The 15963-nt window shown below is 42.9% G+C and overlaps 1 protein-coding gene across 1 annotated transcript in view; it reads right to left on the bottom strand.

Moving 5' to 3' along the window:
• Positions 1–1813: 1813 nt before the first annotated feature.
• Positions 1814–15963, bottom strand: part of timm50 (translocase of inner mitochondrial membrane 50 homolog (S. cerevisiae)) — a 108442-nt gene continuing 94292 nt past the window's right edge. The window contains 3 exon segments of the mRNA XM_055663784.1: positions 1814–2570; positions 5201–5307; positions 11696–11852. Of these exon segments, the coding sequence (XP_055519759.1) occupies positions 2469–2570; positions 5201–5307; positions 11696–11852 (366 nt within the window). The 3' untranslated portion in view covers positions 1814–2468.

Below are 15963 nucleotides of genomic sequence, written 5' to 3'. Positions count from 1 at the left end.
GTGGCATAGGAAACAAAGAATGGTCAATGGGTAGGTGAGAAAGATTTAGTGCATGGCTTCAAAGAAATAAGATGCAAAACTACAAAAAAAGTTACAGATGATGGAAATTTGGAATAAAACGGAAAATGCTGTTTCCCAGTTCTGACAAAGGTTCTTAGAGGTAAAACATCAACTGTTTTTATCCACAGATCCTGTTTGTTCTGCTGAGTTTTTCCAGCTTTTTCTGAAATAAGAGTATTAGTGAGATTTTTCACCTTGCATCCAATGTGCCGAATATCCTCCTCCTGTGTTGTAAAAAGGAACGTTCATTGGCTATGCAATTGTGAATGGAATGGAATATTGTGCATTCTTGTTCATTGGAAACATTTCCTACTGATCTTTTAAAGAAATTTGATGATGAAGTTGAAGTTTTGTTGTTCCTAGGGCGATTGCAGTTGTGCCCTGGGGATGGGGCAATTGACTTTCAACAACCACAACCATTCACGTCGTCCTGTTTCGACGAATGCACAATCAAATAGAACAAGTTGTCCTACAACTTTCGGCTGTGCACGCCACAGGCAAGAAGAAGAACCACAACCATCTCCATTCTGCCAGACAAGACTCCAACAACTAATTTAGTTTCCCCATGAATGACTTTGTCAACTGTTGCCTTGATGACAGGGACTCCCGTCTTACCCTATGCCACTTCAAATCATCGAAGCCTTTTATAACAAGAGAAGAATTGGGCGATAATTCACTGGATTTGTCCTGCTTCTTGGAAACACGCCAAATTTGCAGTTTGATACCAATAGTGAAACTGCACTGAGTATTTGGATAGAGATACAGCTTAGAAAGTTCAGGTCTTCGGCAATGTGGTAGTATGTTGTCTGGTCCGTGACTTTTGAAGTATTCAATGCTCTAAGTAAACCTCTTTGACTGATCACATGGAGTGAACTGAATTGGCTGAAGATAAGCTTCTGCAATGCTGAAATCTCAGGCCAAAGCTGAAAGGAAGCATCTGCCTGTCACTTTTGCTGCAAAGGCTTCAGTTTTAAATCAAACACAGCAAATTGTAATCAGTGCAGTCTCCCAGTTAGATTGAAGCTGGTTTATATCTCAACCCTTTTAGCTGCTTATTGACTGGTATCATTTGATACACCCTCAATTCACCCCAACTCTTTTAAGTTCCAAATATTACTCCTAAACTTGATGGGTCTAATTTTTAACCCACCCCCACCACCCTTTTCAGTTCTGAACTATCTCATAGAAAATATTCAAAACTCGAAAATAGCAAGGCAAATGTTGCTTCCTTCTCTGTACTTTTTGGCTCGTTTCTTAAATCAATCACTTTTTATCCAATGTACATATCAATAAATGTAGGCTTGATGGTTAGGTGGGCTGGAAGGGCTGAATGGCCTTTTTTTCCCGAGCTGTTATCACTCTTTGACTGTATTGGCAATCCCTTCAGGTATTTAAGTAGCCATGTTCTTGCTTTCCTCACTGACGATCATAGGTATGCGATATTCTGATTCCTGAACAGCGGAAAGAAAGGAATTACGTGGCAAATCAAACCAGTTTAGAAGGGATCCATGAAATTAGGAACATTCCTTTAAAGGTATAGATAGAAATGTAGAAAGTTCTTCAAGCAAATTTCACTTGCTCTGCTTAGCATATGCTAAGCATTATTCAGTACAAACATAGGCAGTGTGTGCAATAAATTTGTTCAATGCAGCAAAATGAGGGCTGTCCGAAGCCACATGAATATGGGACAGGTTCCATTCAGACACGCCATTGTTTTAACTACAATCAAATTCATGTGGAATTTAAATTCCCATTTTTGCCGTCATCATTTTATTAAACATTTCACTGAACACACTCTGTTTCATATGCACATCATTCACAGAATCTCGGGACACATCGACCTGTATCGATTGTACAAATATCAAAAAGAAAGCTACACTTTGGTGGATGCCATCATGTAGGCACTGACTAAAAACCTGTGTGTAGATGTAATACTTGGTAAACTACAGTCACAATGATAAGACAATTGGATTTCCCTCTTCACAATCCCAGGATAACGTTACCACGATTTAACAGTTGCCATGTAAAAAATATGAAAGTGGGAAAGAAAAAGACTAATCCTTCACTTAATTAAAACAAAACAAAGTAATGATAGGAGATTCAATCTGATTTTTCTGTTGCATTCAGATTGTGCTGGTACATCCAAAATGGTGGCCAATATCAAGGCATGTAATGGGAGATAATTATCAGTGTTCCATCTCTGTGCTATCTTTCACATCTAACCTTGCCAACCAATGGCATTGGGTAGTATGAAATTAACTGGACCTCATCGGATAGTAGCTTTCACTCTAGCACAACCCAGGGTGAAGAGGCCATTGCTCACTCCGGCTTGGAGCCGTGTGCCAGGCTTCTCTGGGTAACTCTGGAACACAGCAAGAGAGTAGGCCTGGACATTTATTCGGCTGATGTTACTGTGGCTTGGACCGATTCCATAGTTTGCTCGTCAAGGATCCGAGGGAGAGGGTAGAAGATTTCTGCTGCGATAGATCACTTATCCGCTGTTTTTCTTCCTGCATTTTGAGAAACAGAAAGCAAATGTTAGTGCTGACACAAAGTCTCACTGGCACGACTTACTCTTCCACTGTAGTCATTATTTAACGTACAAAATGGGTCAGACAACTTGCATAAACAAAACTGCTGCAAACAATAATGACATCTGGGTCAAATAACCTCCATTTCCTTGGAGTTTGGTTCGTCGAGTTTTGGACAAATATGTGGAATGTTTTATGTTCACAAATGGACTGACGTGGTCTTAGTTTAACACTGCATGAAAACGGTCAGCAATCCCAACTATGTGCCATTTCCTCAGTTTTGCAGAGGCAATTCTCAGCCTTTTGACCCACAGGCAAAGAGCTCCACCACTGAGCTCCAGCTGACAACTGCCCATGATGAAACAGAATTCACTGACAACATCGTAAGTTAAAATAAACCTGGCAAGCAATTACACAGGAACTGCAGATGTTGGTTTAAACCATAGACACAAAAAGCTGAAGTAACTCAGCGGGACAGGCAGCGTCTCTGGAGAGAAGGAATGGGTAAAGTTTCGGGTCGAGACCCTTCAATCCGAAGAGTCTCGACCCTAAACATCACCCATTCCTTCTCTCCAGGGATCCTGCCCTTCCCGCTGAGTTACTCCAGCATTTTGTGTCTATAATGCCCTTGTCCCACTTGGGAAAATGGAACGGAAACCTCTGGAGACTTTGCACCCCGCCCAAGGTTTCCGTGCGGTTCCCGGAGGTTTTTGTCAGTCTCCCTACCTGCTTCCAGTACCTGCAACCTCCGGCAACCACCTGCAACCTCCGGGAACCGCACGGAAACCTTGGGTGGGGCGCAAAGTCTCCAGAGGTTGCCGTTCAGGTTTCCTAAGTGGGACAGGGGCATAAAAGCAATCACACAACATCTCTGTAATCAAATGTATTTATTTTAAACAATGTTTTAATACAAATACGTTTCTTAAAATGTACGACATTGGGTTACAATAAGACGTGAGAAAAGCTGTTTTACATTCCATGTCAATTAACAAACCCAATAATCTGCCAAGTCTTTGACAACAAAACAAAAATATTTTTGACATTTAAAAATATTTTTTTCACAGTATTTGGGTAAATATGACAACACAAAAAAAACAAATAAATATCTTAGATTAATGACTATGTAACAAGTCATAAATTCCAGTTCAAATTCAACAGAGAGGTTAGAGAGAATATGCTCCACAGAGTTTGCTCTATTCCTGCTTTGATATACACTATGCACTGAATGAGGGAACCTACAAAAGGAATACCTGGTTAAAGAGGATAAAGACTAGATAAAACACTATAAAGGAAAGATTTATTTGTCTGAAGAAGAGTCTCGACCCGAAACGTCACCTATTCCTTTTCTGCAGAGATGCTGCCTGACCCGCTGAGTTACAGCTCTTTGCGTCTATCTTCAGTTTAAATCAGCATCTGCAGTTCCTTCCTACATTTGGAATAGGTTCAAGGAATGCATTGCTGTAAAATGTGGTGAGATAGGTTGCACAGTGGCCTTCAAGAGGAAAATTACTATATGGTAAAAAAATCTTTACTAGGTTACAGAGAACGAACGGGAGAGAAAGTAGATCGTTGCTCTAGCCGTGGATCAGGCATAATAGTCCAAAGGGCCACCCTCAGTGGTAACCACTTTATGGACAATAGACCAGGGGTCAGCAACCTACGGCCCCCGGGCCGAATGCGGCCCGGTACCTGAAATCATCCGGCCCACAGGCAGATTTCTTTTGCCCGTAATCAACGCCCCGAGCAGCGCCACCTCCTGTGCAAAAACCGTCGGCATGTTTAAGAAAGAACTGCAGATGCTGGAAAAATCAAAGGTAGACAAAAACGCTGGAGAAACTCAGCGGGTGAGACATGCAAGGATTGCATGAGGCTGCCTCACCCGCTGAGTTTCTCCAGCATTTTTGTCCACCTTCTGTGAACACATGATTTGATGCCTGCCATCTGGGGCGGGATCCATGTGTACACGTGATAGATGTGGCCCGCCATCCGCTCACAGACATGCGCCCCAGCTCCTATGCAGAATAAGGTTGCCGACTCCTACAATAGATACTAGGTGCAGGAGTAGGCCCTTCGAGCCAGCACCGCCATTCAATGTAATCATGGCTGATCATCCCCAATCAGTACCCCGTTCCTGCCTTTATGATTCCACCTGGAGTGACACAAGTGATTGATAACAGAAGGGTGATTTAGTTTAGTTTAGAGATACAGCAGGGAAACAGGCCCTTCGGCCCACCGAGTCCGCACTGACCAGCAACCACTCGTACACTAGTTGTATTACGCACACAAGGGACAACTTACCTATTAACCTACAATTAACTTACAATTAACCTACATATCTGCATGTCGTTAGAATGTGGGAGGAAACCGGAACACCTGGAGGAAACCCACACGGTCACAGGGAGAACATATAAACTCAGTACAAACAGCACCCATAGTCGGGATCAAACCCATGTCTCTGGCGCTACGAGGCAGCAACTCTACCTCTGCGTCGCTATCAGATTGTTAGTCACAAAAATGTGAGAAACATTATTAATATTAAACATTTTCTTCACTTTTCATTGTAACATTTAAGTGGGGTGATTTACTGTCAGGGGCAGCTGATCACTTACCTGTGCTAGTAGTTCTTGCCTTTTTCTAAACGCTTCAATTGGATCATCTTCAAGAGCATAGTTCTCCAGCACGGATCTGACATCTTCAACTCCACTCACTGCAATAGCTGCAATGCAAAACCATCAGTGAAGTGAAATCCATTATACAATTAGAACATTTCATTTGTAAAACTCATATTGAGCGCCTTTGATGGACCAGTGGGAAAATACATACGGGCTAGATGTCAGGTGACATAGACTAACACAATCCTGATCTAACTAGCACAAATTTAACTAATATGGGGGTGAAACAGGGAAACTCCTTGAAGAAGGGTTTCGGGCCGAAACGTTGCCTATTTCCTTCGCTCCATAGATGCAGCTGCACCCGCTGAGTTTCTCCAGCAATTTTGTCTACCTTCGATTTTCCAGCATCTGCAGTTCCTTCTTAAACTCCTTGGAATGCCTGTTCTCAAACAGAGTGAAAAATCAAGGGCATCATCCAAGTGACAGCCAGCTTCAAACAAGCAAGTAAGACACACTAGGCTGGAACATATTGATGATGACAAAGTGCAGGACGAAGAGATTTAGCTCTTAGGGCTAAAGGAATTAAGGGATATGGGGGAAAAAGCAGGAACGAGGTACTGATTTTAAATGATCAGCCATGACCATATTAAATGGCGGTGCTGGCTCAATGGACCAAATGGCCTACTCCTGCACCTATGTTTCTATGTTTCCTCCCACACTCCAAAGACGTATAGGTTTGTAGGTTAATTGGTTTGGTATAAATGAAACAAATTGTCCATGGTATGTGTGTGGGGTAGTGTTGATCGTTGGTTGCTGCAGACTTGGTGGGCCGAAGGGCCTGTTTCCATGCTGTATCTCTAAACTAAACTAAACTTGCTGACTATGACCTGACGTCTGAGATGTAGCTGGTGAGTTAAGAGCTGGTTATTGATTCTTACAAAAGCTTGTACCAATCTGTGGAACCTCATATATCCAGATAATGCTACAAGTAAATGCAGGTATAGGAATAGCCAACATGGAGATCTTCCTGTGCTGGGACAACTGGAACAATAACGTGGCTGGAGGCATTGTGCATGACGGGAGTAAATGAATGTCTAGACAGGAAAGGATAGGCCCATAGTGTTTGCAGAGGTTTCTGCAAATTGATGAGGTCAGTGCATGAAGGTTGCCTGACCGCATTAAAGAAATGCCTTTGTCCTTCCTTCACAAAACCTACAGCTTCATAGCACCTCCCATATTTCCCCCCATTTTAAGTGTAAACAAGTTTGCTTAGCTTTGCACATGGTTTCAGAGTAGCTCTTATATATTCCACTACAGAGGGTATTTGAGATTGGCAGTAGACAATGGGTGCAGGAGTAGGCCATTCGGCCCTTCGAGCCAGCACCGCCATTCAATGTGATCATGGCGGATCATCCCCAATCAGTACCCCGTTCCTGCCTTATCCCCATATCTCCTGACTCCGCTATTTTTAAGAGCTCTATCTAGCTCTCTCTTGAAAGAATCTAGAGAAACTGCCTCCACCGCTCTCCATATAACCATATAACAATTACAGCACGGAAACAGGCCATCTCGTCCCTACAAGTCCATGCCGAACAAATTTTTTTCCCCTTAGTCCCACCTGCCTGCACTCATACCATAACCCTCCATTCCCTTCTCATCCATATGCCTATCCAATTTATTTTTAAATGATACCAATGAACCTGCCTCCACCATTTCCACTGGGAGCTCATTCCACACAGCCACCACTCTCTGCGTAAAGAAGTTCCCCCTCATATTACCCCTAAACTTCTGTCCCTTAATTCCGAGGCAGAGAATTCCACAGACTCACCACTATGTGAGAAAAAGTGTTTCCTCGTCTCCGTTCTAAATGGCTTACCCCTTATTCTTATGAATGTCCATTTTGATAAACGTTTGCACTTTAGGAGTGCCGTGATTCGGTCTCATCATTTTTATTGATGGCGAGCTATTGATTATTGTTAATTCAAGCTTTTTGTTTAAAATCCGCATCTTTAACTTGGACACCAGACACCAATCTAATCCAACTGAAAGCAATGACACTAAATACAACTGAGACCAGTGTATCTACCATCAATAATGTACATTTCCTGCATGAAAGTTTAAAGAAAAGCATCACCTACCTATCCATTGCAAATTAAAGCTGCAATCTGGCAAAGACATTTAGATTTCTGCCAATACAGAGTATTGGAGTAATGACCACGCAGGAGCTGAACAACTTTCACATGTGGACCGACTAACACATTAAATTACAGCAGAGTATTTGAGGATGGAGAATATGGGATTAGAGTCCAATCCTGCTTACTTCCCACAAACACACAGATATTATCTAGCGATCAGAAGTGGCGAATCAGCATTATTTTTCAACTCCCTCGTCTAATTTAAATTGGATCGACTGCAGTTTGTTTATGATGCCGAACGCAGGTAAAGTGTGTCCCACATTTTGACTCACATTTATAATACATGGTAGACAAAAGTGCTGGAGAAACTCAACGGGTGCAGCAGCATCTATGGAGCGAAGGAAATAGGCAACGTTTCAGGCCAAAACCCTTCTTCAGACCATGGATAATACATGGTAATTCTCAGCTCTAAATAATAAGTTGTTACATTTAAGCATACTCCAGGACTTCAAACAATCTGGGGTGAAACTTCAATGTAGTAGGTGGGGATTGCTGCATTGTCTTCCTGCCTGCTCAGGTGACTGCAAATAAATCGAGACACTACTTGAACAATAGTAGAAATATCTATTATTGTCTAGGTCAACATTTTGTTCTCAACCAAAGAGCAATCAACAGGTAATTTCTCATATTACTTTTTTGGGGGGATATTAATGTGCACAAATTTGTCACAATTATAGAGCCGTACAGCATAGAAAAATACTTTAGCATTACGAGTCTGCATCGACCATGATGCATGACTCATTTACACTAATCCCATTTTTACACTAAAAATAGACTCAAAATGCTGGAGTAACTCAGCGGGACAGGGAGCATCTCTGGAGGGAAGAAATTGGTGACGTTTTAGGTCGAGACCTGAAGAAGGGTCTTGACCTGAAACATCACCCATTCCTTCTCTCCAGAGATGCCGCCTGTCCCGCTGAGTTACTCCAGCATTTTGTGTCTATCTTCGGTTTAAACCGGCATCTGCAGTTCCTTCTCCATTTTTATTCCATACTCTGCTCTTGCCATCACTCTGATATTTTATTCTGGTTTCTCAGTCTCATAATGGCTTCTTTGACTTTCATTGGCACAACTTTGGTCCTCATGTTGATAAACAGCAATAAAAGTTTCCAAAGGGGATGGAAAGACTAGATGCTGAGAGCTCTCTTATACCTGCATTATGGAGGCAATTAAACATACCTGAGCAATTACAAACACCTGTGAAGCCATGTGTCCCAAACATTATGCTATTATGCTGCCCAGAAATGGGGGGGGGGGGGGGGGGGGGGGGGGGGGGGGGACTATGTATAAACTCAGCTGCAATTTCTACATGGTGAAACCAAAATGTATAAAAATACTCTTTTAAAAAATCTGACAATGTACACTTTAACTAGATGTGATTTTTTTCTATTACAAATCTCAAATTGTGGAGTACATAGGCAAATAAATAACTGATGGGCCTTTGTCCCAAACATTATGGTGGGCAATGCAATTGTAAATGTTGCCTTTACATGCTAAGGAGCTAGCTATATGTTTAATTTATTTTCTCCAACATTACTGTGATTGTTAAATAAAGTTCCAAAGTTTGGTGAGTTACCAAGGAACGGGAGAAGAGCGTTCACAGTCTGATAATTGCACAAAGGTCTTGGATACTTGACAGACTGGAGCCAGGCCTCCTCATAATAAATTCAAAGTGAAACTTTAGCTTCCTCTTGCAGTAATTAATGAAATCCAAACAGAAATTTACATCTCCACTGGGCATACTACTTTAAAAGAATGTTTCAGTCACAGGTTGCTCTTCCACATCTAGTGAGCCACATTTCACAAGAACATTCCAATACAAATTCCTGTACCAGACCACAGGCATTTGTGTTTAAAGCCGCACTCGTAGGTATTCCATAGCAGCTCATTGTTTCCTGGTCCTAGGTGAGAGTAGCAACCTGTTTGAGGCTGGGAGATCTGCAAAGAATAGTTTGTTGATTCTTGCACTAAACATTTTACCTTGCATAGAAACATAGAAAATAGGTGCAGGAGGATGCCATTCGGCCCTTCGAGCCAGCACCGCCATTCATTGTGATCATGGCTGATCGTCCCCTATCAATAACCCGTGTCTGCCTTCTCCCCATATCCCTTGACTCCACTAGCCCCTAGAGCTCTATCTAACTTTCTCTTAAATCCATCCAGTGACTTGGCCTCCACTGCCCTCTGTGGCAGGGAATTCCATAAATTCACAACTCTCTGGGTGAAAAAGTTTTTTCTCACCTCAGTCTTAAATGACCTCCCCTTTATTCTAAGACTGTGGCCCCTGGTCCTGGACTCGCCCAACATTGGGAACATTTTTCCTGCATCTAGCTTGTCTAGCATTCCTGCACTAAACATTATTCCCTTTCTTATGCACCTGTACAACTGTGGATGCCTCGATTGTAATCACGTATTGTCTTTCCGTTCACTGGTTAGCATGCAATAAAAGCTTTTCACGGTACCTCAGTATGTGTGATAATAAAGTAAATCAACTAAGTTACACAGACCTGTCCCACTTACGCGATTGTTTCGGCGCTTGCCGGCACCCGTCGACACGTGACGCCTGTATAGTCGTGAGTAGTCGCCCAAAGAGTCGTACCGTTTTCTGGTCGCCGCTGGATTTTCAACATTTTTTAAATTTTCGACCTGCTGCGACTATAGCGGGGGCCGGCAAGTTGCCAAACAAATCACGTGTGTGGGACAGGCCCTTTAGAAACAGGCATTCAGCCCACATTGCATCTGTGATCGCCATCAAACATTCATCAGCCCACCTACACCAGAAGCAAGTTGATCCATCAACCCTCACGCCTTTGGCAAGTGGGAGTTAACGCAGTGTTCCCCAGGAAACCCATGCAGTAACAGGGAGAATGAGCAAACTTCATACAGACAGCACAGCAAGATCAAGATCAAATCCAGGTGGCCACAGTTGTGACAAGCTGCCAGCTGCTTTCCCAATGCAGATCCACTTCAGGAGTCGTGAGGTCTTTGTGAGTGCCAAACACCTTGGCAACTGACTGGAAAGTACTTTGCCTTGTCAACCAGCTCTGCCACCTTTCTCTAATACCTCTCTTCTCTGGAACCAACCCAACTGTAAGGATGTTGTTAATTTAATCTCAAAAATGGATTAATCATGCTGTTTGTGGCTGCAAATGACAGGCAGAATGGTCTTGACCCGAAAGGTCATCCATTACTTCTCTCCAGAGATGCTGCCTGTCCAGCTGAGTTACTCCAACATTTTGTGTCTATCTTCGGTTTAAACCAACATCTGCAGTTCCTTCCTACTCATCTCACCAGAGATGGGTATTACCTGCATCTACAAAATGGGGATTAATCTGCCCGAGGGCATCATCAACGTGCATAATTGCAGCAAATGACACACATTTCGTTGAAGAGTCTGAAGAAGGGTCTCGACCCGAAACATCGCCTATTTCCTTCGCTCCATAGATGCTGCCTCACCCGCTGAGTTTCTCCAGAATTTTTGTCTACCCACATTTAGTTCTGATACTTTTAGTGAATGGCTTCTTAGGAGGCTCTTGGTGCAAGGCCATCAAGATCATTCACAACACAGGGTCACGTCCAATGGTACATTTTCCAATAAAGGCAATAGTTTGATAGAAAGGGGCGTAACGATTCAGTTAAGCTTCCTGACATTAAATATAACAATATAATGTAGGCCCTCACAATGCAATTTTAAACATGCTCCGAGTCCTTTTCAAACCTAGTGTCACAGCTTCTCTTTAGCCTCTGTGACCTTCTAACCTCAGTTCATTCAAAGGCACAACAAATATTTAACTTGTTCATAACTAAAAGGAACCATTTGGCATTGTTCCCCCATGGACCTTGGTCCTTGGAAGATGCCAGATGGCATCACTGCAGCTGCTCGCAGCAACATGAGCTGTAGTAAGTGGCATCACAATGGCAGTGCATGGTGAATGAGTTAATCTACATCAATAGTGAAAAGAGGAGGAAAAAAATACATTAATAAAACACAAAGGACAAATAACCAGATTGTCATAATTGACCCAAAGGTCTTGGGCACATATGCCTGTTGGAGCTTTCCTATGATTAACTGTTAAGGTACCAGTTGCAGCCCTTATTACGGAACCTTTAAGCTCATATCTGTTCAACCAGAGAGAGGGAGGCCAGCCACGGTTTGGGGAGGGGTTAAGATTTAGAGTTACAAAATAAGGCAACCCACGCAATTTTAATTAGTGTCACAATGCCCTTGACGGAATCTCGCTCTTTGGGATCCAGGGAACAAAACACGTCACGAGACAGCAGGCAGATGGGAACTTACTTTTCAGGAATGCTGCAAGTTCATATAGGGTTCGGTCATCAGAATTTCCATCCCATTTCCTTAGTGCGATGCCGTTGAAGGGTTGGAGACGGAAAGCTTCTTTTTTACAATCTACAATAATAACTTTGGAAGGGTCCCTGTTCAGGCAAGACACATCCTATAGGAATGGAAAGAAACAATATTCATATCACACAGATTAATTGACTGTTACAGATGGCTAGACCATATTAACATTTGATTCACGGTCTATCCTTTCAGACAGTATTGGTGTCAGTAACAAATAGAAATATTGGTGTCAGAAACAAACAGCAAATCTGGCTACACTAATGTGCTTCTCAAACCCCTCATAAAAATGTTCTTACCACCCAGACCATGGGTGGTAAGAACTGGGCCGAGTTTTACATGATTGGCCAACATTGATGAGGTCTGCCACAGAACGAACAGCCACATTAGGCAGGGATCGGACCAAATTAGCTGCCAGACTCAGAAACATCATGCAGAAACAGGACGAGAGAAAAATTAATCATGAAGAGACCGGAGAAAATTGATTAAAATTTAAAAGAAAATCCAAAACAGTCAGCATCAATTGCATATTAATAAAAATATTAATATTGAAGAGACTGCTGCCACCATCTGTGGATTTAGAAATGCCATATTGTTTAATCCAATTATTGCAAACCAATCTGCTCTCGAGTAGAGTAAATCAGTATTTGTGTCTGGTTAAATATAATTATATTTCATTATTTAACCAGACACAAATACTAATAAAGCTGTTAAGCGTCACCCCTTCATAGCAGCGTAACCTTCTAGTTAATTACAATTAAATCTGCACTCACTACATGTACACACCCTTCCATATTAAAGGAACATTTTGATGACTTGCAAGGAAGTCTGTCGTTTCAATTTTGCAGATATCTGATATGAAACCAGATTTTTATTGCTTGAATGAGAGGGAAACACTAGAGTGCAAAAATAACACTGGGGGATGTCTTTAATAATATTTGCATAGTACAATAAGAAGGCAACCGGTTACAGTTGTTATCATATTATGAAAACATGGAATATTCTCCAGCTTATTTGTTGACATTTATCCTGGAAATTCAGATTCAGATTCAATTTTAATTGTCATTGTCAGTGTACAGTACAGAGACAACGAAATGCATTTAGCATCTCCCTGGAAGAGCGACATAGCAAACGATTTGAATAAATAATAATAAGTGTCGGGGGGGGGGGGGGGGTGGTGATTGGCAGTCACCGAGGTACGTTGTAGAGTAGAGTGACAGCCGCCGGAAAGAAGCTGTTCCTCGACCTGCTGGTTCGGCAACGGAGAGACCTGTAGCGCCTCCCGGATGGTAGGAGGGTAAACAGTCCATGTTTGGGGTGAGAGCAGTCCTTGGCGATGCTGAGCGCCCTCCGCAGACAGCGCTTGCTTTGGACAGACTCAATGGAGGGGAGCGAGGAACCGGTGATGCGTTGGGCAATTTTCACCACCCTCTGCAATGCCTTCCGGTCGGAGACAGAGCAGTTGCCATACCATACTGTGATGCAGTTGGTAAGGATGCTCTCGATGGTGCAGCGGTAGAAGTTCACCAGGATCTGAGGAGACAGATGGACCTTCTTCAGTCTCCTCAGGAAGAAGAGATGCTGATGAGCCTTCTTGATCAGAGAAATGAAAGTTGAGCAGTTCTTGACTTTATATGCCACAGAAAATACACACAAACATCTATATTGAGACCGGGTCAGGCAACATCTCCGGAGAAAAGGAATGGGCAATGTTTCGGGTCGAGATCCTTCTTCAGTCTGAGAGTCAGGGTCTTGACACAAAACGTCACCTATTCCTTTTCTCCAGAGATGCTGCCTGACCCGCTGTTACTAAGGCTTTTTGTGTCTATCTTCGGTGTGAACCAGCATCTGCAGTTCCTTCCAACACATTCCAACATATCACAGGTTACATATTTGGCATGTTATGAAGTAGCAAACCAAAGGAAAGATAGCTGTAGTAGTGATGCTTCATTTTATCCAAATTACCTGTCCAGTTCTCCCTTTTGCATTCTTTGCAACCGGCTTCTGTCCCACAAACCTGCTGTGGTTAAAATCTCATCACAGGTAGCATCATGACCTGATGCCCTCACTTTTTAAAATTCGTGGCAACCTTTGAACACATTCATTCACTTTGTGTACTTATCAATTTTGTTTATTAACCTAACTGTACTCCACTACATATCAATCCAGTCTTTGACTCCCTTCTATTCCTTCGTGCCTCGGAGACAGTCAAGATTCAAGATTCAATTTAATTGTCACATGTACCAATTAAGGTACAGTGAAATTTGAGTTACCGTACAGCCATACTAAGTAAAGAAGCAACAATACACACAGCACATCAAATAAAGTTTAACATAAACATCCACCACTGGAATCAACATTCCTCACTATGATGGAAGGCAATAAAGCTCAGTCATCTTCCTCCTTTGTTCACCCGTGGTCGGGGCCTTGAACCCACCGCAGTTCCGTTGCTGACGGTCAGACGTTCGAGCCCTCTCGTCGGGGTGATGGAAACTACGACGTAGGGACAGTTCGGAAGACTCCGCGGCATGGAGCTCCCGAGTTGGCCGCTTCTTACCGGAAACGCTGCTTCACGGTGTTAAAGTCCACAGGGCCTGCGGTCGGGGCTCCAACACTGGCGATCCTCGGCAAACGATCCCAGGCTCCGCGCCGCACCCACGGCTTGAAGCTCCGGGCCGGTCTCCAGGAAAGGCCGCACCACTCCACGTTGTAGGCCGCAGGGTGAAGCGGAGATGCGACACGGAGAAAGATTGCATCTCCGTCGAGGTAAGTGACTGGGAAAAATTTATTGTAACACACTTATTTTGTAACTCTAAACATTTATCACACTGACGCCCAAACCTAGACTCATCCAAATTCCATGCGGTCATCATTGGCAAGCGATTTAAGCTGAAACATGGGTGATTTTACAAGATCATTTGGCAACAGCGCCAACTGCTGTTGCCAACCGCCATCGTCCGGACTGCCAATGGAGTTTTCCTCTCCTGACATTTATGAATCAATCAAAGCTGGTAAATATGGAGAGGGATGGAAGAAGGACAATGACAATTAAAAAAAACTGCAGATGCTGGAAATCTGAAATAAATAAAAGATGCTGGAAACAGTCAGCAGGTCAGGCGACATCTGTGGGGATAGGAAGATAATGTTTCAGAGCAAAGATGTTTCTGTAGAATGTCAAGTGCTCCCCTTTCCATCGATGTTGCCTGACCTGCTGATTACATCCTACATTTTCTGATTTTGTGGAAGAACATGTCAGGTTGTTTAGTTCAGAGCTATAGCATGGAAACATGTCCTTCGGCCCATCGTGTTCACTCCAACCATTTTCCAAGTTATGCCACATTCGTATTCACTTCCTACAACTGGGGGGGTAGTTTTACAGATATCAATTAACTTACAAACCTAAACATTTTTGGGATGTGGGGGGAAACCCGAGCACCCAGAGGAAACCCACGTGGTCACAAGGAGAATGTGCACACTCAAAACTGATGGCGTCCGAGGTCAGGATCGAACCCGGGTCTCTGGCGCTGAGAGGCAATAGCTCTATCAGCTGCACCACAGTATTGATAAGGGGTTGGACAGGCTAGATGCAGGAGGATTATTCCCGATGTTGGGGAAGTCCAGGACAAGGGGTCACAGTTTAAGGATAAGAGGAAAGTCTTTTAGGACCGAGATGAGAAATTTATTTTTTACACAGAAAGTGGTGAATCTGTGGAATTCTCTGCCACAGAAGGTAGTTGAGGCCAGTTCATTGGCTATATTTAAGAGGGAGTTAGATGTGGCCCTTGTGGCTAAAGGGATCAGGGGGTATGGAGAGAAGGCAGGTACAGGATACTGAGTTGGATGATCAGCCATGATCATATTAAATGGTGGTGCAAGTTCGAAGGGCCGTATAGCCTACTCCTGCACCTATTTTCTATGTTGCTATGTTTCTATACCTGATTGGAGAAATCTCTCTAACGCATTATACTAAATATGCTCACAACTTGAATATTCTGGCACTGTTAGAGGTAAAGAAAGCAAATTTCAGAAGGTGAGCAACTATTAATGCCTGTGCATTAAAGAGTAAATGACCAAGCTGCAAAATCTACCTTCAATATCAATGCTGTAATTCACAAAGAATGTTTACTCAGATGGCATTGTTAGAAATTGAGAGCATGAGTCATGAAATGAGAAAACATACCTTAAAGCAACAGAAAATAACTTTA

The sequence above is a fragment of the Leucoraja erinacea genome, chromosome 38 (assembly GCF_028641065.1).
Source record: "Leucoraja erinacea ecotype New England chromosome 38, Leri_hhj_1, whole genome shotgun sequence".
In the NCBI taxonomy this organism is placed as follows: Eukaryota; Metazoa; Chordata; class Chondrichthyes; order Rajiformes; family Rajidae; genus Leucoraja; species Leucoraja erinaceus.
The sequence above is the reverse complement of the archived record's forward strand: the minus strand, read 5'-3'. Positions and strand labels throughout refer to the sequence as shown.